The 25,482-nt window shown below is 36.5% G+C and overlaps 1 protein-coding gene across 3 annotated transcripts in view; it reads left to right on the forward strand.

Moving 5' to 3' along the window:
• DEUP1 (deuterosome assembly protein 1) overlaps positions 1-25,482 on the forward strand; it is a 148,796-nt gene that overhangs the window by 109,277 nt on the left and 14,037 nt on the right. For 2 of the 3 annotated variants that reach the window (XM_027849393.1, XM_027849395.1), the window contains one exon: positions 10,396-10,595. In XM_027849393.1, the coding sequence (XP_027705194.1) occupies positions 10,396-10,595 (200 nt within the window). Of the gene's footprint in view, positions 1-819; positions 844-10,395; positions 10,596-25,482 lie in introns of all 3 variants that reach the window. The other variant, XM_027849392.1, reaches the window with a different exon arrangement.

The raw sequence follows: 25,482 nt of genomic DNA on the forward strand, positions 1-25,482 counted from the left end.
AATCTTAGAGGTCATGGTGAAATATGATCTTCTCCATGAAATCTAGGATGATTACTGTCTTATCTCTTCTTCCTCTGAACTCCTCTAGGAGTTAGTCTGCACTACATAATTTAGCACTTAATTATATGCAGTCTTTTATTTTTCTCTAATTAATTGTTTTACATATATCCATCTTTGTCCCCTAACACGACTGAAAGATCACCAAAGGTAGAGATCATGGAGACCATCTTTAATACTTCTTTTGCATCACCCCACCAGGCCTATGACAGAACTTTATGATGAAATATATTTATTGATAGACTAAATTGATTGATAGCACCGCTATCTAAGATCACATAAATAAAAAATATTAATGGAGGACATTATGCTTGTCATTCAAGACACTAGGGAAAAAACTATCAAGTCTTGTATCCTCCTGTATCTTGAAATTTAGCATGTAATTATAATTTATATCATACTGTTCACTGTTGTATGACTCATATTAGTTTTGTCTTTCCAATGTGACTGTAAACTGCTTGGGAAGAAAGGCTCTGTATTTTGTTTCTTTTGTATCCCTAAATAAAAATGGGTGGACAGAAGTTTTGAACACTTAAAGTTCTTTCCTGTGTTAAAAATAATACAGTTTTATATTTAGTCCTTTGTGAAATGAATGGAATTATTAAATGAAAAGGACTAAATAATCAAACATTACCATTGGAAATTTCAACTTCTATAAAAATGAGAGACTAAAAACATTTTATAGTTATTTTAGGTCATCTAAGATATGTGATAATTGGCCATTATTAAGGTAATAATTATGTTATATTTTTCTGGTTCTAGACAAGTGAAGTTACTGATACTAAGGTAGGCCATTTTTATATAACTTATGTATGTTAAGTATCTTTAAAAACTATTCTGCCCAAGTATCTATAACCCTCTGCAGATTTAAACTTTGGTGAGAGGAGTCAAATCTACCAGCAGTCCCATTTTCCTATGGGGAGTGTAGCTATAGTCATCAATCAGCAGTTTTATGTCATGTCTCAGAAAGATGCTTAGAAAAGTAATAGAACCAGTGATGCCATATAGGTCCATCACTGTGGCTGTTATGCACAAATTTTACTCCAAGAAGGGACTCTACTGGCTTTCCTTCCTCACTGTTGGCAGTCAACCCAAACAGAATCAAGTTCATAATATCAGGATCCTTTTTCTATGATTCTGTATCTGTACAAAATGCTATTACCTCTTTCTTTTTATTAGTTAAGGAAGATACAGTAAAAACTCATTAGTTCAGATCCCACTGAATTCAGAATTTGCAACAATTTGGGCAGAAGCTAGGTTGGTTTACTGTTGCACTAATAATAAAGAGTCTGCTAAGCAAATTGATAGTGTGGCAAGATGCCAAGGGATACTAAGGGTTAAATTATTTAAGAAAGGTGCTTTCAGGCACCTTTACTTCTGTTAAACACATACATTTGCATGCTAATAATTGATATAAATATGCTTGTAATGCTAATTACAAGTCATTCATTAGAACTAGTCCTAGATGGACATTTGCTAGGCAGCATTTTGTCAGCAATAAGCTGCATTTATCTTTCCTTAAAATTTTAATTTTATTCGGTTCACTTATACAAAATGGTCTTCTACCCAGTTAGTCCTAATTAATAAATGTCGAGGTCATTTGTTTGATTCAAAATGGTGTGGTCTCCCCCACAGACCCCCCAGCATGGACTTGGTCAAGTCCATCTCTTGTTCAATCTTAGATCACTTCTTCTTTCAGGATCATCAAAGACAGTGGTATTAATGTCCAAATATGATAGCTCCGTTGTAACTGATAAAGAAAATATTTTGTTATAGAAGTATTGAAAGAACTTCTCCATTTTTTGTCTGCCTATTGACCTGTTTCCAGTTCTATCTTTAAATGGTTTCAAGATAATGTCTTGCATGTTGTGCTAATAAGCTTTTGGCCAACTTGTTCTTTCTTACGTTACTTCTTTCAGTTTTATGAAGCAACATTGCTCATAATCTTCCATAAGTTTTTACAAATGAATTAATATTTCTAAGCTAATGTTGTCCTTGTAGAGAACTGACTTTGGAGTCAAAAGACCTGGGTTTAAGTGTCATCTCTACTCCTTACTAACTGTTTGTCATGGAGCAAGTCACTTAATTCTTCTAGACCTCAGTTCCTCATCTGTAAAATGAAAGGGCTACACTAGATGACCCCTAAGGTGCCTTCTAACTCTGGATCCAATTCTATGTCCTTGTGTTTGGGCAAAATTCAGGTGTTTACAGAGACATTTGCTAGGTTATTTTGGCCTCCTCATTGTGGCTATTTCTTTATATCAGTTAAATTTCTATAGAAAATGGTGATAGTGCATTGTCAGCATCTTTTATTCATTTTCCTGTCATTAATATTAATCTTTGGTTTAAATAAGTCAGCTTCGAGCTATTTTAGTTATGCTCCATTTTTTTTGCCTTCTCAACAAGTGGGGAGGGGTAAGAGGGAGGAAGAGAATTTGGAACTGAAAATAAAATAAAATTGAATTTTAAAAAATAGTTAATCTTATTTTGTATCATGTTATGCTTCAGTTATTTAGCAACATTCAATTCTTAACAATAGCTAACATTTACATAAAGCCTTAAGTTTTTCAAAGTACTTTACATATATTATCTCATTTGATACAACAGTCCTATGAGGAAGGTTATCTCATCCCCATTTTACAGATCAGGAAGCAAAGGTTGACAGAAGTTGTGACTTGTTCAGTATCACTTAGCTATTAAGTGTCTGAGGTAGGATTCAAAAAAAGGTCTTCTGACTCCACATCCAACAGGCTATCCATCATATTCTGCTGCCTTGCTCATGACACTGCCTTTCTTAAAGAAAATATTATTTATAAGATTGACTCCTTTATTGTCCACAGGCTTCTGTTCTCTTTTGTTTCTTAGGTTCTTAGTCATATTTTCCAGTATATTTTTGCCATCCATCTCATGCTCACTTTGCATGAAAGTCACTGAGTATTAAAGTATGATTCAATGTGTAGGCTTATTGCATCACAGAGTCGCAGATTTAGAATTAGAGTAAGTTCTTTGAGGAATATCTCTGCTTCCTCACCCTGTGCCTCAGATGTTGGCATATAAGCTGCTGTTATTTTCATCATAGTCTATTTTACTTATGCTAATTATGAGTCCTACAGAAGGAGATGACTGTGTATACCAGGAAATGAGGTCTCTAGTTACCTTTGACCAAACAGTAAAACCTAGCCTACTAGTTCCTTTATTTGCCTCTCCAAAGAGAATCAGTGAGCCATACTTCCATTTAGCGGCAAGTTACATACGTATGCATGTGTGTATATATATGTATGTGTGTGTGAGTGTATATGTATATATAAACACATATGTACATATATTCACACAATACATATATGTATATATGTATGTATATGTTAGTTTCTTTTATTGCAGAAATGTAAATATTAATATGATTCCATTTTCCAGTATTATGTTCACTTCTTACTCATTGGATGAGGATCTCGTTTATTTTAGAGTACCAACAGTTAAATGAGTGTTTTTAGGTTTAAAAAATTGTGCTACTCTTAGCGACCTCTGTACTCCATCTCACCTCCATATCAACATTATTGTAGGAATGGAAGGGGACTAAAGACTGAAACTTCTTTGTTCCATAGATTGCCACAGTCAGTCTACTAGTGATGGAACTTCTCCATACTCAGCTAGGCTGGTCCTCCAGCTGCAGATACATCAGTTGCTGGGACCCTAATGAAAATCACTCTGGCTCGCTAGAACCTGCCAAAGCTTATCTTCTACTGGCACAGCCATCACAAATACAAGATAACTTCCATGCCACAGTGAGCCATCAGAGTAGGACTTTTGGTTCATCTTTGACAAATCATATAAATGATTATATATGATATAAATCATATAAATGTCATTTAGTATATAGTCCTTATCAAAATTACAAATGATCCAAAGTTAGGGCTGGGATGGGAATAGTAGCGAACATACTAGATGACAGAATTGGGATTCTAAAAGGTCTTGACAGGTTAGCACCTTAAGCTAAATATAATTGGGTGAAATTAAAAAGGGATAAATGTAAAGTCTTACACTTGGATTAGAGAAATTAACTTCTCAAGTACAAACTGGATGTGTGATTGGACAGTAGTTTACCAGAAGATCTGAAGATTTTAGTGACCTATAGACTTAACATGAGTCGACATGTGATTGGAAGCCAAATAAACTAATGACATGTTGGGCAGCATTACGAGACCATAGCTTCTAGGAACAATGAGAACATAGATGGAGCATTGTGTTCATGCTCCTGAGTTCCTCATTTTAAGAAGCACACCAAAAACCTGGGCGGCAACCAGAATGATCAAAGGCCTCAAGTTTAGTCCTTCAGAGGACTGTTTCAAGGAATTAGAGATGTTTAGTCTGACAAAGACCTAGAGGGATATGTTAGGTGTCTTCAAGTATTTGAAGAGCACTTATTAGGAAGGGGGATGAAAGTTGTTCTGCTTGGCCCCAGAGGGTAGAGCTGGAAGCTATCCCAAAATGGAATGGACTGCTTCAGGGCATATTGTGCATCCCTTCAGTGGTGGCCCTCAAGCAAAGGTGGAGTGACCCCCTCTTTTTCAGTTTTAGGTTGTATTGGATGGCCTCCTTTAGAACTCTGGGATTATATAATACATGTATTTTCTGTCTTATTTTTTCTGGTTTTGCTTAGCTTGGAAAAACTCTGATTTTTACTCATCACTGTAATCATAATTCTTAGTTACCATAATGAAGACTAGGTCAAAGAGCCATACATTTAAAAAAATAATTACAGACAAAGCTTGTTTTTTTCAATTTGGACAGTAGATCAAAAAGTACTACACAAATTAATATTGGCAGGCACCTTATTGTAAGTATAATTATTAGTCTTTTGCAAGGCATTCTCAAATCAGATCTTTCAATACAAACTTCTTTATGAAGGACAAATTGTATTAAAAAAATAATTGTCATATTGCAGCAGATGTACCATAATTTCATGATAAGCAATTTTGACTTTTTAAAATGAGAAGTTAGAAATATTATGCTGGTCCCATCAATTGACAGTATTGCCACTTTAAGAAATCAAAATGAGCACATCCTGCAAACAAAGATCCTATGTAAGAGAGAGTAGAAGGCTTGCTGATTCCTACCCCAAGAAAAAGTCAACCAGTTTAATCTACTCTCAGCATTTTCCAGGTTTTCTGGACCTTTCCCTTGTTCTAACACCTCTCTTGACCCAGCTTCTCCCTTCATCTACCTTTTTCTCATCAATTCAAGAGACAGTTTAGAATAATGGAAACAATACCTGAGAAATGAAGAGAAATGGGTTCTAATCTGAACTCTGCCACTAATTGTCTCTATGAACTAATTGTCTATATAAGGAAGTCACTTTAGCAATGTCCCTATAAAATTTCACCAATTCTATATTGAGAATATACAGTCCCACCTTTGCTTCATAGTTGCTTCTTCTCTTGTTTTCTCTTTTTATTGACTCTGTATCCATGATCTGACTGTATTCTTGCCTCCTTTGTTAGTTGATTCATCTCTATCCCTGGTGTCCCAGGACTTCTGCATTTAATTTTTACTAGCCCAACTCCAGGGAATTGGACACAAGTACATCTTTCATCTGCATCTTGGTAAATCAAACAATCACTGAGATCCTAAATGAAAAAAGCTTGAGTCTCATAATTACAAATAATGCTTTTAGTGAAATGTCCTTTGCATTGAAAAAAAGCATTTCCTAAGCATGGAAGTAAACAAACTCTCCCCAAGTATTCATTATTTCAAAAGAGTTTCACCTCAGAGAGAGAACCCTCAAGGTTAATTTACTTCTGATGAAAATAGAAAACAAATTAAACATTTTCTGAATGCCCACAACAAGTTACTCATTATATCACAATTACAGTAGAAGAGCCCAAGGCCTCTATGAAAGAAAACTGAAAGAAAAAAACCACCACAAAATTTTAGATTGAATATATTTCTACTGGTATTTGTCTTTATGTTGCTGTTCAAATGACAATATTTAGACGTACCTATAAAAACAAAAATATATAATTCAAAATAGACCTTTTCTATCTTCTCTGGGCCTTCTCAAGTATTGCTATTTTTAGTGGATCCTAGTAAGTCAGATGTTCTGATTGTGTCTGCATTCCTCCTTTATTCCTAACCACATTTCTAGCCTATTTCATAATTATTGTATACCTATGTATACCTATTATCTTGTATAGTAGATAAGATCATGACCAAACATTGCTTTTCATGTTTTAATCCCCCCAAATTCTATCATATGTATGAGATACATAACTGTTAAATTAAAGATTGTTGAAGGAATAGGATGATTGTACCTATGGAACAATGGAGAATCAGAGAACTTGTGTTTGAAGTCTAGCTCTGCTCCTCACTGCTTGTTTGACCTCAAGCAAATCATTTAATTTTTCTAGGCTTCAGTTCCTCATCTATAAAATGAGAGATTTGAATTGATGCCCCTGAAATTTCCTTCCCATATCAATGATCATCTAAAATTTTCTACAGTGTGTTGAAGTTGGCTCTCAAGGTTCATATTTGGAAGAAGGATATTCTAAACTAATGGTTCTCAAAGTGTTCCCAAGATCCTTTCAAGGGGCCCATGAGGTCAAAAGTATTCATAATAATAATATTTTAATTTCTAATTTAGTAAATATCAATAGATACAATCCATATAAACGAAAGCTCTTTGGGATTCTGAGACTAAAAAAAAATGAGAATTGCTGACATAAATAGATAATAATTCATATAAACAAAAATTCTTTGGGATCCTGGGACTAAAAAAAATTGAGAACTGTTGTTCTAAACTCAGCCTAAACTTATGGAATTTCCCTCAAAAAGGGCTTGCCATTGGCATGTTCATGCCAATCTTTAATCTTTCTTAAATGAATTATTCCTGTTTTTATAAATAGGATTACAAGAGCCTATAGCTTTCAAAAAGGACTTCTTTATTTACATTCTTCTTTTCTACTAAAATAGAAGCCCTCATGAAAGTCCCCAGGCATTATACTAAAGTGCCTGGAAATATAGAGAAACAGATGGATGACAGGGCTGCAATGAATACTGTGGTATAATGGAGAAGTTGCTAAGCTATGATCCCAGAGAACCAAGTTCTGATCATAGTTCTGACACTAGCTAACTACATCATCTTGGGCAAATCACTAAACATCTCTGGGCCTCAGTTTCCATATCTAAAAAATGAGAGGAGTTGAATTGAACTCTGAAGTTTCTTCCAATTCTAATATTCTATTAACTTAAGGAAGCATTTCACAATGAGAATTTTTCAGATGTGCATTAATGGATGTGGAGCATGCAAACATTTAAACTCATCTTAATTCAAGCCTATCTTATAATAGTTCCTGAAAACTATAGGAATAGAGGCAGCTAGGTGGCAGTGGATAGAGCACTGGCCCTGGATTCAGGAGGACCTGAGTTTAAATCCAGCCTCAGACACATAACACTCACTAACTGTGTGACTCTGGGCAAGTCACTTAAACCCAATTGCCTCACCGAAAAAAAAAAAAAAACAACTGTAGGAATATATTAAATTTTACTGTTTTAGTGTGTGTTTAATAAACCAATAAACAAACATTTATTAAGCTCCTGTTATATGCTAAGGCACTAATTTAGTTGCTGGGCATACAAAAGCAAAAAGTTTAAAGTTCCTACTCACAAAGAGCTTACATTCTATGTATTGTACATATGTAGGTCTATGCAAAGTAGATACAAAATCATTTGTAGGCAAAGAGATCCTGGCAGTTTCATGTAGAAGATGGTACTTGAGCAGAGTTAGGAAAACTATGGATTCTTTGGTGGTGAGGAGAAGATGCTTTACAAGCACGGGGGACAGCCCGTGTGCAGAGGCATGGAGATGGGAGATGAATTGTTATGTATGGTATACTATACTGTAAAAAGGTCATTTTGACTGGATTGTTTAAGGTGCAGAAGAAAATCAAGCATTTATTAAGTGATTACTATGTTCTAGGCACCGTACTGAGTGCTGGGGACACAAATAAAGGTAGAAGCCCAGAATAACAAATAGACTGAAAAGGTATGTTAGTGTCAAGAGCTTCAAATATTGTATATTTTATTTTAGAGGTAATAGGGAGCCATAGAGTTTATTGAGTAGAGAAGTGATCTAGTCATATTTTTACTTTAGGAAAAAGACTGACAGTTGTGTGGCAGATAGATTGGAAAGAACAGAGACTTTCAGCAGGGAAACCAATAGCAATAGTCTAGATGAAAGGTGATGAGGTCCTGCATTAAGGATGGTGATTGATATTGTGAGTAGAAAGCATTGGACAGATTTGAGAGGTATTGTAAGGGTAGATACAATAAGATTTGGCAACTGATTGGATTTGTGGAATAAGGGAGAGTAAGAAATCCAACAAATCCAGATAATGACACTGAGTTTGTGAAACTGGTTGATTAGGAGGATGCTAGTGCCCTTGATTGATATAGGTAAGCTTAGAAGAATAATGTGTTTAAGAGGAAAGATAATAAGTTCAGTTTTGGTTATTGGTTGAGATGTTTATGGGACATCAGGTTTGACATATCCAGTAGGCAGATGGTGATGCAGGATTGGAGCTAAGAAGAGAAATGAAAAATGAGGAGCTAAGAAGAGAAATATGGATATATAGATCTGGAACTCACCTACACAGAGATATTAATTAAATCCATGGGAGATGATGAGGTCACCTGGAGACAGGGTACAGAAAGAGAAGAGGCCTAGGGGCAGCTAGGTGGCACAGCAGATAGAGCACCGGCCCTGGACTCAGGACGACCTGAGTTCAAATTTGGCCTCAGACACAAAACACTCACTAGCTGTGTGACCCTGGGCAAGTCACTTAACCCCATTGCCTAGCAAAAAAAAAGAGAAGAGGTCTCAGGAAGGAGCTTTGGGGTACACTCATAGCTAATGGGCATGATATGCTTGATGATCCAGCAAAGGAGATAGAGAAGAAATGGTCAGATGGGTAGGAGGAGAACCAAGAGAAAGTATGGTCAACAAAACTCAGAGAAAAGAGAGTGTACAGGAGGACAGAAGGTGGTCAATAGTATCAACTGCTGCAGAGAGGTTAAGAAGATGAGGACCGAGAAAATGCCAACAGCTTTTTGGCAGTTAAGAAATCACTGGTAACTTTAAAGAGAGCCATTTCAGTTGAGTGAGGAGGACAGAAGCCAGACTGCAAAGGAATGAAAAGTGAATGAGTGAAAAGGAATTGCATATAAATAACAAATGTAGACAGCTTTTACTAGGAGCTTGGTTGAAAAAGACAGGATGTTAGCTTGAGGCAGGGGTGTGCTAGAGCCAGCTCTGAATTACCATAAATCAAGACTTGGTTTATTTGTTTGTTGATTGTCTAGACTTTAAAAAATGGTGCTAATGCAAATTAAACTTAAAAAGATATGAATACTTCCCTCCCAGAGAGCCTTGTTGTTATGAAACATTTGTCAGCACACCTCTCTCTGTCTTGCTCTTTAAACAATGTGTGAATTCAGCAGGAGTGCAATAGAAAGCTCAGAGGCCTGGTGAGTATAGACTAGCAACAACAACAACTGGAACTTGTATAGGTTTACAAAATGATTGGAACCTCACAACATCCCTGGCTTGAGGGGATGGTAGGGTCAAGTGAGGGGTTTTGTAGGGATGGTGAAGACTTAGGCCTGTGTGTAGACAGCAAAAATGGGAAAGAATCAAATGAATGATTCTGTGGAGAATCTGCTAGAGAAGATTGGAGAAGAAGAAATCAAGAGTAAATTGTGAGGTTGGTTTTGGCAAAAAGGGCCAGCTGTTCATTGGAGACAGTAGTAAAAGAATAGGGCAGAAAGTCAGGACATCGTGAAATGTAGAAAAGGTAAAAAGAGAGGGCTCATGGTGAATGACCTTTATTTTCTTTGTAGAGTATGAACTGAGGGCTTCTGGTTATAGTGTTAAGTGAAGGAGTGCTATGAAACAGCTGCTGTGAAGAGTAAGTTAGAGAATCAATTAAGGAGGAGTGAAAGGATTCCCTTGTTGCATTGAGGGCCTAGTTGAAATTAGCATAACTTTACAATTTGTAAGATTTTCTGTACCCATCACTCTTATGTTATATGAATTTACACAGTAAAGAAATACTTAATAAAATTATATAGGCAACATCCTTGACCTGGAAGGCACAATGGGCCACTATCATCCTCTATTGTACATGTATTCTGGTGAAATGAGGAATGAAGTCTTCAGATGGTATGCAAGAGTAAAACCAGTTATGAATTGGGTTGATACTTACTTGCCAATATACTTAACTAACTTCACAGAAAATATGTACTACTAATTAAAAAAATCACCTAATATTTTATGTCCATCCTCAGAATGTAGATTATTGTAACAAGGAACATGCAAGGTACACAGCTTCTATCAACAAACTGGAGTGTGAGAATGAAAGGCTCCGAAGTGATCTTGCCAAACTTCAGGCTAACGGAAAATCAGCGTGGACCAATCCAAATGTATATGATGAAACAGTAAGACAAGCCTATCACGCCCAAATAAAGATGAAAGAACATGAAGATAGGTATGCATTTTAAATTGAATATGTAATACACATTTTTCATAAACAAACTAAAATATTAAATTTAATTTTAAAGAATTCAAACTATGATTTCCCATATTTTTTGTTTATTCACCTTAAAAATTAATCCATAATGATAATGTAACCATATACTAATATTAACTCTGTTGTCATAACTATTTTAGAAATATAACCAAACTATGGAGGCTGAAGATATTACTATAGCAGATATTAATATCAATATTAATCTGTTTTCATAAAATTCTAATCTATTCAGACAAGACAATATCTTTAGTATAGGCAGGTGACCTACTAAGCTGTTATCAGTAGGACGTGGGCTTTGGATTGTTATTCTTCTAGTAGTAAACGGGATATTCATCTCACTTTGGACAGCTAATTCACTCCATCAGTTCACTGTGAAACAAAGGGTATTTTTTTCTTTTCTAGGTGAAACTAGCATTTATGAAGAGTCAGCTATAATTTCTTATGTCTTATTGGCTCTACACTTTAAACAAAATTTCCTCAGTCTCAAACTATTTTAACCTGACAGTTACGTAATTAGAATAAATTTGTTCAATGAAAGCATCTTAGGGCTAGCAGATTCTCGGGCTACCTTCTAGCACTCCTCCAATTTTTAAGGACCAATGTAGCAGATGCTATCCTGACCTTGATATCTCTGCCCACAAGATCACGTTTAGCATCAAAATACCAAAACAGTAGTTTCATCACTGAAGTGATATGATTTACTAGCAGAATAACTACTAATTTATTCGAGCAACATTTAGTTACTTGGATTTACTCAAGCTCACTACCTCATTTAGTAGAGGTAGCATAGCACAGTGAATCAGAGAGTTTGCCTCAGTGTCAAAAAGACCCAAGTTCCAGGCCTTCCCTTGGTACATATGGGCTTTGTGACCCTGGGGAGGTCATACTAATGATGACTGCATCTCTCTAAAACTCTTAAGTTGAAGAGTAAATGCCAACCTACATTGGCAGAAACCGTTTCCTCCCTAGGATTTCCCTATGCCCTAAGTGCTTACCATATAAAAAACATTGAACTGCGTGTGTAGGTATCTACTGCTCTCCCATCAGCACACAGTCTCCGGATAGGCAGATGGCTGAAACATTATTTGCTTCTGTATTGATAGTTATTAACCTTACAAGAGCTCAATGTCCTTTGTGGCTGAGCATGCTCACTGGACTCCTAGCTAGCTATTCTAGATCATAGGATCCCAGATTTGGAACTAGAAGGACCTCAGAGGTGTTCTAGTCCAAACCCCTCATCTTGTAGATGAAGAAACCGAGGCCCAAAGAGTACCAATGACTTATCTAATATCACAGGTTCTAAGTTGGTAGAGCCTTGACCCAGGTGCTACGGCTCCAAAGCCATATAAACAAACAGTGTGCTTAGGTAGACCAGCAAAGGTTTGCTCCTAGCAGGAATGGTCAATAAAGATCAGTGATTCTGTTATTGATAGGAATGCATAATAAAGGATAATAAAGGAATGCATAATAAAAATAATAATTAAGAACAAAAGAACTAAGGTAGACAATAGCCCTGAGACTTCTACCATCTCTTTTGTTCTTGCCCCCAGAATGTTTTGTTTGGCAAACAAAGGAGAAAGGTGGGAGGCTAAGGGAAGCATCATCACACCCACACAGCTCCTTTCCAATTTTACTGATAATCATGGATCTGACGTGAGTTAAAAAGCATTTTCTTAAACCCAAGTCAATATGTGGCTGGACCTGGCAATTTGAGTAACAACAAAATAGTGAGTCAGTCATTCAAAAATCAAAAAACAAAATAGACATAATCCAACCTAGAAAGCTTCTGATGTTTTTTGCTGGCTGCCTGGCTACGTACAGCTGTAATAGTCTCTTCCCCAGAACACGTCAGACTAAAGGAGCTTAATCCCAGCATAAGGTAGCAGAAAACAGCAAATGACCTGAAAATGTAGAATAACTGAAGACTAATAGACAGTAATAAGAATGCAGCTTAGCAACAAGGAACCAGCAGGGATAGGATAACATCCAGCCATCAGCAGAGAGGCACAATGCCCTGTAAAGAGCAGTAAGAGAGAAAGAGAGAGAAAGAGAGAGAGAAAGAGAGAGAGAGAGAGAGAGAGAGAGAGAGAGAGAGGGAGAGAGAGATCTTCCTTCCTTCCTATATCTATATATCTATGTCTATATCTATGTTCTTTGCTATATGCATGCCCCACTGATGATATGATAAGCTATGGAAAAGTATATCCCTGTGGGTTTTAGGGCTTCTTTTCATGTCAGTGTAAGGGTTTGAGGGCATCTTTTCTTGTTACTTAATTTTTTACACTGGTTGACTAAATGTATTTTGTTTTGAACAAATATGTCCTATCTGCATAGCTTTCAAAAAGTAAACATGGGTGGGGGCTCATGAGCCATGGTTTTGAGAAGGTGCAAACCCATAAAGTACCTCATACTTAATATAGGTTTCGGGATTCTCAGAATCTGGAGGAGGTAGTACTATATGATAAAGGAAGTGGCGGGGGAAAAGAAATGAATTATGATCTTTGCAGAGAGGGTGAAATCTATTCAATTCATTGAGTAAGAAGGGCAGAAAGTAAATCAAGAAGGCACTTTATCTTCAAAAAGCACTTGACATTTATCCTCAAAAGAACAAACAACATTTGGAACATATACTTTGTGTTCAGTGTAAATAGACATTATGTACAAGGTGATTGAAAAATAACTGTGATCTCTTGGCAAGTAAATATATCAGTTACCCATCCAATTATTTTTTCTCAGTGCTTTCAAGTCAGTTTAACACATATGTATCAGTCACTTGCTGTGTGTAGAACAGTATTTTAAGCATCAGTAGAAATACAAACATATATAAGGCCTTGTCCACTAGATTGTGAGCACCATGAGGACTCTTATTTAATCTTTCTGCTTTCCTCTATATCTACAAGAGCACTCTACATAAAATGCATACTTAAGAAACATTTGTTGAATTTGAGGTTATTGGAATCCCTGTCTTCAAAGAAGTTTATCTACCAGAGGGACAAGATACATATATATATATATATTTATATATAAACATATGTTTATATATGCTTATATATACATATACATCCAAATAACTACAACAAAAAATAGAACATGATATGTACATACAAGAAATAAAAAGTGTTAGGTGAAGCCTGAGCTGGAAAATACCATTTCTGGCTGGGGGAATCAGGTAAGGCATCATCGAATAAGTGGCATTTGAACTGGGTCTTAAAAGATAGTAAAGATTTTAACAGGTAAGGTTGGGAGGAAAGGCATCTCAAGACACAGAGAATAACATGAACAAGTATAGGGCTGGAAGGGACATTAGAGAGCACCTTGTTCAACACTCATTTTATAGATGAGGAAACTGAGACCCAGAGAGGTTAGGTACCTTTCCCAAAGTCAGATAGGTAGTAAGTAATAGACTCTGGGTTAAACCTCAGGTCCTCTAATCCCAAACCCTGTCCTCTTTCCACTACACCATAGAGCCTCCTGTGGTAATTAGTCCCTTTTGTTTAAACTGTAAAATGCACGAATGGGGATGGTGTGAAATAAAGTTTATAAAGTTCAGTTAGTGCTAGACTTAAATATCAGAGGAAGGAGTCTCTGTGTATGAACTTGAGGCAAAGTGGGAGGAAGAAGGAGCCATTAAAGGGTTTTGAATGGAGGAGTTACAATCAAATTTGTGAATAAGGAAATTAATCTGACAGCAATTTGAAGGATTTATTCTACAGAAGGAAGACAGACAGGAAGATGAATTAGAAAAGCATTGCTAGTGTCCAATGGGTTGTAATATGGGCTTCTACTACAGTTGTGGCCTTGGCAATTGAAAAGAAAGCATGGATGCTAGGGAGAACAATAACAATGGCTAACATTTACATGGTGATTCAAAGTCCTTTAATCCACACACCCCATGAGTAAGGTGATGGGGCATTACTATCCCCATTGTTTACACACCCATAATTTTACTCATGTATGGAGCTCCTAGTGAAGAAATTCATTCTCTCGTAGCAGATTGGTACCTGCATTGCGTTGCCAGGGCCACTGAGAGGTTAAGTGACTTGTCCATAGTCACACAGACCCAGATGGAAACTGGGCTCAGGTCTTCCTGACTCTAAGACTGGTTCTTTCCCTCCCCCTCCTCTCTCCTTCCCTCCCTCTACCTCCTCCCTCTCTTTCTCCCTCTTTCTCTCTCTCCCCCTCTATCCCTGTCTCTCCCTCCTCCTTCCTTTCTCCCCCTTTCTTTCTTTTTCTCCCTGCCCATGAGCATACAGCTAATAAGTGTGGGAGATGGGAAAGTCCCACCTGACTCTAAGCCCAGTGCTCTCTCTACTACACACAGCACACAGCTCACAAAAGATACTGCAAATCAGGAGGTCTTAACTTAGGGTCTGGGAACTTGTTTCATTAATATGTTGACAATTGTATTTCAGTATAATTGGTTTCCTTTGCAATCTTATATATTTTAAGACAGTATTCTGAGCAAGGGCACCAGAATACCTAAGGGCTAGGAACCCCTGCTCTAGAGGCACCTTTTAACCCATTGGACATGGGACATGAGGGTTAAGGAATAAGACTTGGAACAGGAGTGACTGGGTGAATAGTGCATGTACTTACAGTAATGGGAAAGTAAAATGACTCAGTAAATATTAAGTGACTCTCTGTGCAATAAACTGTGCTGGGACCTAAGGATACGAGGATAGATAAGAACTAAACAGTCCTCTAAACAAGTTTACAATAGGTGGAGCCAAGCTGGTGGAGAGAAGCCAGGAAGTTGCCTACGCTCTCCCCCGTTTCCCACAGAAAAAAAGCCTCTAAAAGAATTCCAAAGAGACAGAATCCACAAAAAGACAGAGTGAAACAATTTTCCAGCCCAAGATAACTTAGAACAGGGGTGGGGAAACTTGGCTTCAAGGCCACATGTGGCCCTCTAGGTCCTCAAGTGTGGTCCTTTGACTGAATCCAAACTTCACAGAACAAATCCCTTCTTAATAAAAGGATTTGTCCTGTAAAACTTGGACTCTGTCAAAAGGCCACACCCAAGGACCTAGAAGGAGACGTGTGGGCCTGAGGTTCCCCACCCCTAACTTAGAAGGACTTCAGAAAAGGTCTGTCTCACGTGGGTAAAAAGGGAGCACAGCCCAGCACCAACAGTGTCTGGGCAAACCAGCAGGAGGCTCTTAGCCACAGCACAGATCAGCAACCAAGGCCCCGAGGTTCTGGCTCAGCAGGCCACTGGTATAGCAAGCCAGCTGTGAGGTCTCCAGCCCCAACACAGCAGGCAAACTGCCAGCCCTGGAACCCAGGACACAACAGGCATGACTAGTCTGGGCCATCCTAGCACAGTGGGCAAGCCACCAGCTCCAGAGGCCCTGGTGCACAAAGCCAGCGACCAGGCCCCTGGCCTTCAGTGCAAGAAGCTTGGGACAGTGCCCCCTGTACCCCTGGAGCAGAGCCCAACTTCTAAAAATTAACAAAAATCAAAAAAGAGCTCTCACCATAGAAAACTACTATGGCAACGGAGAAGATCCAAACACAAACTCAGAAGAGGACAACAATATCAAAACGCCTACATGTGAAGCCTCAAAGGGGAGTATGAGTTGGTCTCAAGTCCAAACAGTCCTCTTGGAAGAGCTCAAAAAAGATTTTAAAAATCAAGTAAAAGAGGTAGAAGAGAAATTGGGAAAAGAAATGAGTTATGCAAGAGAATTATGAAAAAAGAGTCAACAGCTTGGAAAAGAAAACACAATTTACTGAAGGAAACAACTCCTTGGGGCAACTAGGTGGTGCAGTAGATAGAGTTTCAGCCTTGGAGTCAGGAGGACCTGAGTTCAAATCTGCCCTCAGACGCTTGACACTTACTAGCTGTGTGACCCTAGGCAAGTTACTTAACCCTAATTGCCTCACCAAAAAAAGAAGAAAAAAAGAAAAGAAAAGAAAACAACTCCTCAAAAAATGGAATTGACCAAATGGAAAAGGAGGTAGAAAAGATAACTGAAGAAAATAATTCCTTATTAATTGGACAAGTGGAAGCTAATGACTCTATGAGACATCAAGAATCAGTCAAACAAAATCAAAAGAATGAAAAGTAGAAGAAAATGTAAAATAATTCACTGGAAAAAAAACTGACCTGGAAAACAGATCCAGGAGAGATAATTTAAGAATTACTGGACTACCTGAAAGCCATGATAAAAAAAAAAGAGTCTGTACAGCATCTTTCAAGAAATTATCAAGGAAAACTGCCCTGATATTCTAGAACCAGAAAGTAAAATAGTCATTGAAAGAATCCACTGATCACCTCCTGAAAGAGATTTCAAAATGAAAACTCCAAGGAATTTTGTAGCCAAATTCCAGAACTATCAGGTCAAGGAGAAAATATTGCAAGCAGCCAAAAAGAAACAATTCAAATATCAAGGAGCCACAGTCAGGATTACACATGACTTAGCAGCTTCTACATTAAAGGATTGGAGGGGTTGAAATGCGATATTCCAGAAGGCAAAGGAACTTGGATTACAACCAAGAATCAAGGATCCAGCAAAATTGAGCATAGTCTTCCAAGGTAAAAGATAGACATTCAATGAAATAGGGGACTTCAAACTTTCCTGATGAAAAGTTCAGAGCTGAATAGAAAAGTAAATCTTCAAATGCAGGACTCAAGAGAAGTATAAAAAGGTAAACAGGAAAGAAAAAAACCATGATATTCAGTAAGGTTAAACTTTTTACATCCCTACATGGGAAGATGATACTTGTAACTCTCGAGAACTGTATCTCTATTAGGGCAGTTAGAAAGAATATACCTAGACAGAGGGTGGGGGTATAAGTTAACTTTGATGTGATGATAAAAAGAAATTTATTAAGGGGCAAAAAAAGATTGTATAGGGAGAAGAGGAAAGGAGGAGGCAGAATTGGGTAAATTATATCACATGAAGAGGCATAAAAGACCTATTACATTAGAGGGAGAAAAAGGAGAGATTGAGCATTGTTTGAACCTTACTTTCATTGGATTTGGCTCAAAGAGGGAATAACATACACACTCCATTAGGTAAAGAACTATATCTTACCTTAGAGAGAAGTAGGAAGAGAAGAGGAAAAGAAAAGGGAGGAAGGTGATAGAAGAAAGGGCAGATTGAAGGAGGCAGTGGTCAGAAGCAAAACACTGGTGGATAAGAGAGAGAGGGGAAAAAAGAATGAATGGGGAAAATAGGAGGGAGGGAAATACAGTTAGTCATCCTAAGAGCGAATGTGAATGGGATGGACTTTCCTATAAAATGGGAGCAGATAGCAGAGTGGATTAAAAACCAGAATCCTACAATATGTTGTTTACAAGAAATGCATTTGAATGATGAGCAGGATGCTCTCAGAAAAACCTGGAAAGATGTACATGAGCTGATGCAAAGTGAAATGTACCGATGTACTGTGTATAAAGTAATAGCAATATTACAAGATGATGACTTAACTATTTTCAGCAATATAATGATCCAAGACAACTCTGAAGGACTTATGATGAAAAACACTATCCATCCCCAGAGAAAGAAATGATGGTGTCTGAATACAGATTGAAGCATACTTCTTTACTTTATTTTTCTTGAGGTTTTTTTGGCGGAGGGGGTGAGGGAGGTTGTGTTTTCTTTCACAACATGACTATTATGGAAATGTTTTGCATGACTACACATGTATAACCTATATCAAATTTCTTGCCTTCTCAATGAGAAAGGTGGGGAGGGAGGAAGGGAGAGAATTTAGAACTCAAAATTTTAAAAACAAATGTTAAAATTTGTTTTTACATGTAACTGGGGGAAAGTAAAATAAAATCCTAAAAAATGAAATAAAAAAGAAACACACTTGAAGCAGAGAGACACGGAGTAAAGGTAAAAGGCTGGAGCAGAATAAAGCAGGGAGAGCAGTCCTGATCTCAGGCAAAGCAAAAGCAAAAATAGATCTAATTAAAAGAAATAAGGAAACTACATCCTGCTAAAAGGTACCATAGACAATAAAGTAATATCAATACTAAACATATATGCACCAAGTGGTATGGCATCCAAAAGTTAAGGGAGTTACAGGAAGAAATAGACAGCAAAACTGTACTAGTAGGGAACCGCAATCTTCCCTTCTTAGAATAAGATAAATCTAACAGCAAAATAAACAAACAAGAAGTTAAGGAGATGGATAGAATTTTAGAAAAGTTAGCTATGATAGACCTCTGGAGAAAAGTGAATGGGGATAGAAAGGAATATACATTTTTCTTAGTGGTATATGGCACCTACACAAAAACTGACCATGTGTTAGGGCATAAGAATCTCAATTTAAATTCAGAAAGGCATAAATATTAAATGCATTCTTTTCAGATCATAATGCAATAAAAATTACATGCAATAAAATTGGGCCGTGAAAAGATAGATTAAAAATTAATTGAAAACTAAATAATCTAATCCTAAAGAATAAATGGGTCAAGCAACAAATCATAGAAACAATAATTTCATCAAAGAGAATGACAATGAGACAATATATCAAAATTTATGGGATACAGTCAAAACAGTACTTAGGGGAAATTTTATATCTCTAAATGTTTACATGAATAAAATAGAGAAAAAGATGATCAATAAATTGGGCATATGCCATTTAAAAAGCTAGAAAAAGAACAAATTAAAAATCCCCAACTAAACACCAAATTAAAAATTATAAAAATTAAAGGAAAGATTAATAAAATTGAAAGTAAGAAAACTATTGAACTAATAAATAAAACTAAGAGCTGAATTTATAAATAAACCAATAAAATAGATAAATTTTGGTTAATTTGAGTAAAAAGAAAGAAGAAAATCAAATTACCAGTATAAAAAATGAAAAGGGTGAATTCATCACCAATGAAGAGGAAATTAAAGCAATAATTAGGAGTTATTTTGCCCAACTGCATACCAATAAAACTGATCATCTAAGTGAAATGGATGAATATTTACAAAAATATATAAATTTCCCAGATTAACAGAAGAGTAAATAAAATACTTAAATAATCCCATTTTAGGAAAAAAAATTGAACAAGCCATCAATGAACTCCCTAAGCAAAAATCTCCATGGCCAGATGGATTTACAAGTGAATTCTACCAAACATTTAAAGAATAATTAATTGCAGTATTATATAAACTATTTGGAAAAATAGGTGAAAAAGGAAGCCTACCAAATCCCTTTTATGACACAAAGAAAAGCCAAAACAGAGAAAGAAAATTATAGACCAATTTCCCCAATGAATATTGATGCAAAAAAATAAATAAAATATTAACAAAGAGATTACAGAAACTTATCACCAGGATAATACACTATGACCAGGTGGAATTTATAGCAGGAATGCAGGGTTGGTTCAATATTAGGAAAAATATTAGCATAATTGACCATATCATTAACAAAACCAACAGAAATCGTTTGATTATCTCAACAGATGCAGAAAAAGCTTTTGACAACATGGAGCACCTATTCCTATTAAAAGCACTAGAGAGCATAGGAATGAATGGAGTCTTCCTTAAAATTATAGATAGCATCTATTGAAAACCATCAGCAAGCATTATATATAATGAGGATAAGCTAGAAGCATTTCCAGTAGGATCAGGGGTGAAACAAGGATTGCCTATTATCACCAGTGTTATTCAATATTGTACTAGAAATGTTAGCTAACATAATGAGTACAAAAAGAAACTGAAGGAATTAGAATAGGCAATGAGGAAACAAAACTATCATTTATTGCAGATGATATGATGGTATACTTAGAGAATCCTAGAGATTCAACTAAAAAACTACTTGAAATAAATAACAACTTTAGCAAAATCACAGGATATAAAATAAACCCACATAAATCATCAGTATTTCTACATATTACCAACAAAGCCCAGCAGCAAGAGATAGAGAATTCCATTTAAAATAATTGTAGACATTATAAAATATTTGAGAGTCTACCTGCCAAAACAAACCCAGGAGCTATATGAACACAATTACAAAACACTTTTCACACAAATAAAATCAGATCTAAACAATTGGGAAAATATCAATTGCTCATGGGTAAGCCAAGCTAATGTAATAAAAATAACATTTCTACCTAAATTAATTTACTTGGTGCCATACCAATAAAACTACCAAAAAATCTATAGAGCAAGAAAAAAATAACAAAATTCATCTGGAAGAATAAAAGGTCAATAATATCAAGGGAATTAATTTTAAAAATGCAAAGGAAGATGGCTTGGCCATACCAAATCTAAAATTATAAAGAGGCAATTTGGTACTGGCTAAGAAATAGAGTGGTGGATCAGTGGAATAGATTAGATACAAAAGACACAGTAGTAAATTACTATAGTAATCTACTGTTTGAGAAAACCCAAAGACTGCAGCTTCTGAGATAAGAACTCAGTATTTGACAAAAACTTGGGAAAACTGGAAAATAATATGGCAGAAACTAGGTATAGAACAACAACTTACACCATATACCAAGAGAAGTTCAAAATGGGCACATGACTTAGACATAAAGGGTGATGTCATAAGCAAATTAGGAGAGCAAGAAAAGATGGGAAACAATTTTTACAGTCAGTGTTTCTGATAAAGGCTTAATTTCTAAAATATATAGAAAACTGAGTCAAATTTATAAAAATACAAGTCATTCCCCAATTGAGAAATGGTCAAAGAATACAACCAGGCAGTTTTCAGATGAAGAAATTAAAACTATCTATAGTCATATGAAAAAATGCTCTAAATCTCTATTGATTAGAGAAATGCAAATTAAAACGACTCTGAGGTACCCCATCACACCTATCAGATTAGATAATACGACAGAAAAGGAAAATGGAGAAGATGTAGGAAAATTGGGATATTAATACATTGTTGGTGGAGTTATGAATTGATCCAGTCATTCTGGAGAGCTGTTTGGAACTATGTCCAAAGGGCAATCAAACTATGCATACCCTTTGATCCAGCAATATCACTGCTAAGTCTGTGTCCCAAAAAGATCACAAAAAAAGATGAAGGACTTACGTGCACAAAAACATTTGTAGCAGCTCTCTTTGTGGTGGCAAAGAATTGGAAATTGAAGGGATGCCCATCAATTGGGAAATGACTGAACAAGTCATGGTATAGGAATGTAATGGAATACTATTGAGCTATAAGAAATGATGAGCAGGTGGATTTCAGAAAAACCTGGAAACTTACATGAACTGGTGCTGAGTGAAGTGAGCAGAACCAAGAGAACATTGTACACAGTAATAGCGACATTTTATGATGATCACCTATGAATGACTTCGCTTTTCTCAGCAATACAATGATCCAAGACAGTTCCAAAAGACTCATGATGGAAAATGCTATCCATACCCAGAGAAAGAACTGTGGAGTCTGAATGCAGATGAAGCATACTATTTTCACTTTTTTGTTTGTTTTTCATGACTTTTCCCTTCTGTTCTGTTTCTTCTTTCATAACATGACTAATGTGGAAATATGTTTACATGATTGCACATGTATAACCTTTATCAGATTGCTTGCCATCTTGGGGAGGTGGGATGCAAGGGAGGGAGGCAGAAAAATTTTGAAACTCAAAACTTTATCTAAAAAAATGAATGTTGAAAACTGTCTTTACGTGTAATTGGAAAAAATAAAATGCAATTTCAAAAAAAAAGAAAAATACAAAAAATAAAACACACAGAAAAAAGTTTAAGAGAGATGAAGAGATACGTATGCAAATAACTATAACACAAAGGAGAGCATAAGCTCAAAGGAGAAGTAGACGCAATGTACTGGGAGAAAATTGAAGAGCAAGTTGTCACTTTTTAGTCAAAGGAGTCAGGGAAATCTATGTGGAGAAGAGGTGTCAGTTGTGTTGGATCTTGAAGGAAGGGAGGGACTTCAACAGAGATGAGGGTGGGAAGAGATGAAATGCATTCCATCGGTATAAACAACATGAGCTAAGACATGGAGATTGTAGAGGAGAGGATAGAAACAATGGAGAGGGATTCAGTTTGGCTGGACTTTAAAGTATGTGAAGGGAAGTAGTATGCAATAGGACTAGAAGGGTAGGTTGAAGCAAGACCCTGAAGGTCCATGAATACCAGGAACAGTGGATACAGTGCTAACGAGTCTGAGTCAGGAAGACCTGAGTTCAAATTAAGTTTTAGACACTTATTAGCTTTGTGACCCAAGGCAAATCACTTAATCCTGTTTGCCCTAGTTTCCTCAACTTGTAAAATGGGAACAATAATAGTCCTCATCTCCCAGTGTTTTTGTAATGATCAAATGAGGTAATATTTGTAAAGGGCTTAGCACAGTGCTTGGCACATAGTAGGAACTTAATAAATGCATATTAATAAATCCTTCCTTCCTTCCCTCCCTTCCTTTTCTCCTTATTCTTTTCTCTCTTTCCTTCTCAGTAGGCAATAGAAAGCCATTGAAGATTTTTCACTGAAGAAGTGATATGAATAGAATGATGTGTTAGGAAGATTACTCAAATAATGGTGTGATCAATGAATTAGAGAGGGGAGAGACTGGAGGTGAAAAAAAAAACAGAGGGTTCTATTAAAATGGTTTGGTAAAAATGGAAATACAAGGGTGGAGAGAAGATAAAATGTGAAGATTGAATCCACAAGACTGGGCAATTAATTGATAGGATAGGAGAGGTGATGGAAAGAGTCAAGGAAGATCCCAAAGACATGAGCCTGAGTATCTGTGAGAATGACAATGACATCAAAGTAAACAAGAAAAAAAACTTATAGTGATAGGAAGGGTTTTTTGTTTTTGTTTTTGGTTTTTTGGTGGGACTAGCAAAAGGAAATGACTAGTTCAGTTTTGGACATGAACTTAATGTACATGATTTCTAGGTGGAGCTATGGAAGGCAGATGGAAATATAGGGGCTCAGAGGAGATGTCCAGCTGAGAGGGATAGATTTGAGAGCCACCTGTATAGAAGCCACAGGGGTTGATGAGATTATAAAGGGAAAGCGAATAGAGGAAGAAGAGATGTGAGGCAATGACAAAGTATTAAGAAGCCAGCAGAGACAAAAAGGGAGAAGAGGAAAATCATTAGAGTGAGGCATCACAGAAATTAAAGAAATAGATCAAGAACTGTTTACTGCCCTCTCTTCCTGAATATACCCTCCTCTTTGAGCTTTCACAGCACTCCTCTTTCTTGATTCTCCATTCACTTGCCTAACCATTCCTTCTCAGTCTTATTTATAAGCTGAATTATTCTTCTATATCATGCCCCCTAACTAAGAGTGAATCCCAGGGTTCTGTTCTGGCCCTTCTCTCTCCACACTAGCTTTTGGTAACCTCATCAGCCACTCATCAGGATTTAAACATCATCGCTAGGCAGATGAGTCTTCCAGATCTATACAGAGTGTCTTAAAAGTCTTAGTGTAGTTATAAATTTTTAATGGCTTAAAACTTAAAATTAAGTTTGAATACTGTAAAACTATACTAAGACTTTTGGGACATCCTGTACATAACAGCTCTAACATATCCCATAGGCATCACACACTTAACATATCTAATACTGAACTCACGAATTTTTCAAAAAATAAAAACAAAAACAACTCACTCCTCTTATGAACTTCACTATTTCTTTGGAGGCTACCACCTTCCATTCACCCAACTTCATGACCCCTAAAGTTGTACTGAACTCCCCACTCTCCATCAGTCCCCATATCCAATCAGTCATCAGGTTTTGTGATTTCTACCTCTATAGCATCCATCCAACCATCCAGTACGTACTGAGTGTCCCTTGCACACAGAATCTTGCTTATAAAGTGGAGGAAAAAAATAGCTATGTGTTTGTAAACTACTTGGAAAGCCTCAGATGAAGACTGCTATCACAGCACCAAGCATTGTTATTTAAATCAATAAAATTGTTACTGTGCAGTTGAAAAAAACACACAATTTGGGGCAGTTTAGATTGTTCTTTCCTTCCTTCCAAGCAAAGAGGAATGTGCTAAAAAGTGCCTAACAAAAACAAGACAGTAGGGGCTAGAGAAGCCAAGATGAGCCGCAAAGTGCTCAGCAGGAGATAATCTTAATAAGCAGTTTGAACTACGATTCTCGCTGCTGAGCTTTGTGTCCTGCCAGTTTCAGTTGTTGAAAGTTTCATTAAATTTGTTTTAATGCCTTGTCTGATTTCCCTGTTCTTCAGTGACCTAATTTTTAAAAGAAACAGCATTTCAAATGTACTGAATACATCATTACCATGTAAAATTCACTATGGGAAAGAATTGTTTGAGATTCAAGGGCCCTGAAATCACCAGTAGAAGACTAAAAAGTAGATGTCGCTCAATTAATTCTAGTCAGTCCAAATATGTCAGTAAGGATGAATACTAAAGGCTAAGTGGAGCTGTTGGTATGAGTTCATAAATGGAGAATAATTGAGAAATAGATAGTTTTAACTTTCAGTCAATTTCCGCCATTGTAAAGAGAGGGAAAAATATACCTCTCAGTCAAACTTGCAATGTTAATTTGTCTGATGTTTAAAGTCCATGAACTTAGTTGTTGTCTCTTTTCCCCCCTTTAAAATTGACAAAAATTTATACAATATGGCATTAAAATAATACCTTCTCTGCTTTGAATCATGATGCCCTTTTTTGGAGGGAGAAGTATTTTGTTTGTTTGTTTGTTTGTTTTGCCATTTCACTGTTATTGGAAGTGTAATTCTGGACTGCTTGTTTCTGTTATTAAAAATGAAATGGCTACAGTTATGTGGCCTATAATGGGTCACTTCACTTCTCTGGGACTGTTCCTTTATCTGTGAAACGAAGAGAGTGGACAAGATTCTGTCTAAAGTCCCTTTAGCTCTACCTAGTCTGTAAGTCTTTGATTATCTATTTCAGAAGCAAGGGAAAGGCTTAGAATTATTTTTTGT

Source organism: Vombatus ursinus, unplaced genomic scaffold (genome assembly GCF_900497805.2).
Source record: "Vombatus ursinus unplaced genomic scaffold, bare-nosed wombat genome assembly UNPS02007344.1, whole genome shotgun sequence".
Classification (NCBI taxonomy): Eukaryota; Metazoa; Chordata; class Mammalia; order Diprotodontia; family Vombatidae; genus Vombatus; species Vombatus ursinus.